The following is a 1,662-nucleotide window of genomic DNA, read 5'->3' as shown; positions in this document are numbered from 1 at the left end:
AAGAATACAACACAGGCAGTGTTGCTTCTTCATTGGGAGGGAGCCAAGATCAGATCCTCCTATCCCTATCCTATCCTATGCTATGTGCTGCCATTTTTTTCTTTTTTCTTTTTACAATTATTATTGTAGAAAGAATCCAGCGATCAGGGCAAACGATCGAAACAAGGTCTTTTGAATTTGCTTCTACCACTTGCAAATAACCTCCCTACTCCCACAATCAGGCATCTATCGTGTAAAAAACAGGAAGCCCAAGTTCAGATCAGAGATGGGAAAAATCCAATAAATTTCTTCCAACTTTCAGCCGACACGTAATCACAACCTCCAACGCTTGCGTAAATTGCTTGTTCTAGTGAGTGTAGAAACATAATTATCGATCGGACCGAAGATGCTTCATCCCCTGGAAGAGATCAATTTCTGCCATTACCCACCCGTCTCTTCACATTGACGAAATGTTCGAAAGTAACGGGAGCAGTTTCCTATTTGAAAGTTATCGAGGGCGAGAGATGACTGTTTCTTCTACCTTTGATGCTGTCAAATTCAACCTATTTCGCGTTACATTCTTCAAGATCACCCGTCTGCAGAAACTACAACAGTATGTGAGATGAGACCCAAACCACATACTGATTAAGTACATATATCTGGACACAGCAGAACCAGAAAATATTGCATGAGTGAGTACTCATTAGGTTAGCCATTACCGTGACGCTGTGACAGAGAAGCCCACTAAATTAAACAATTCCCACGATCAGAAGCCGCAGAGGATGAGCTTGCTAGCCGGAAGCCCCAAACCTGCAAAGCAAACAAGAGCTAAGGTCACCAGATTCCGAGAACACCAATTAATCGGCTTCCATTTCATCTCCACGCTCGAGCTTTTCATCCTCTTCCCACTCTGTGGCTCCTTCGACAAATCAAAGCTAGCTCCTTTCATCCTTAGTTCCTGAATGCACCTCGTGAGCGATCGCCCATCGTTTCTCTCCCTCTGCAACTGCCTCGACACCTTCCAATACCTGCAAAGTTTCACCTGGACGAAGAACACAAGAACAAGCGAGGTAGAGACAGATAATAGACCAGGTATCCACCATTTCTTGCAAGTCTGTTTATGCTCTTGGGAGTTAACCGAAGAGGTAAACAAAATGGTAAAGAAAAACCCATGAAAGATGAAGAAGAAACAGCACAGCTGAAAAAGCTCTCTTTTTATCGAGTCCAATCTAGTTTGTTTGAGAGCGATGCGCCGGCCAAAAAGGTCCTCTTCTCTTTGCCAGAGCTTGAGAAGCAAGAGATGGCCGGGGCTCTCGGAGATTTCCATTAGTGGGTGATGATGCATTGCCGTCGAGATTGTGCTCATGGCAGATAAGAGTTTGTTCTGGTGCTCTTCGTCTACTTTGATTTCTACAATGTGCGCATCTTTGATTTGAGGAGCCATTGACGATTGATATTAGGGTAATCTAGATAAGAATTATACTGCCAAAATGAATTCGAAAAAAATAAAATGAAATGCAGATTTACTGAAAGAAGAAAACTGGAAAAAAAAAAAACAGGCAAAGCGTTGGTAATTAAAAATGAAACAGAGAAGCTTTGAGATTTTTCTGATCAAATAAAGAAAAACAATATGATTGTGGTTTCGATTGCTTTGAACGTTGAGAGAAGAATATAAGAGGAAGT

The 1,662-nt window shown here is 41.9% G+C and overlaps 1 protein-coding gene across 6 annotated transcripts; it reads right to left on the bottom strand.

Moving 5' to 3' along the window:
- LOC121237240 lies at positions 1 to 1,662 on the bottom strand. 6 transcript variants are annotated; one of them, XR_005934881.1, is made up of 3 exons: positions 699 to 1,662; positions 521 to 584; positions 1 to 462 (listed from the first exon to the last, which is right to left on the bottom strand). XR_005934881.1 is itself a non-coding variant. In XM_041133876.1 (2 exons), the coding sequence occupies exon 1, from the start codon at positions 1,421 to 1,423 to the stop codon at positions 746 to 748; it is 678 nt and encodes a 225-aa protein (XP_040989810.1). In that variant the 5' UTR covers positions 1,424 to 1,662; the 3' UTR covers positions 520 to 584; positions 699 to 745. The 6 variants fall into 6 exon arrangements, 2 of the variants coding, with proteins under 2 accessions (XP_040989810.1, XP_040989809.1); XR_005934882.1 differs by having other exon boundaries at positions 1 to 397; XR_005934883.1 differs by having other exon boundaries at positions 1 to 397; positions 521 to 575.

This window comes from Juglans microcarpa x Juglans regia, chromosome 6S, assembly GCF_004785595.1.
Source record: "Juglans microcarpa x Juglans regia isolate MS1-56 chromosome 6S, Jm3101_v1.0, whole genome shotgun sequence".
Classification (NCBI taxonomy): Eukaryota; Viridiplantae; Streptophyta; class Magnoliopsida; order Fagales; family Juglandaceae; genus Juglans; species Juglans microcarpa x Juglans regia.
Note: the sequence above shows the minus strand (reverse complement) of the source record. Positions and strands in the feature narration are given on the sequence as shown.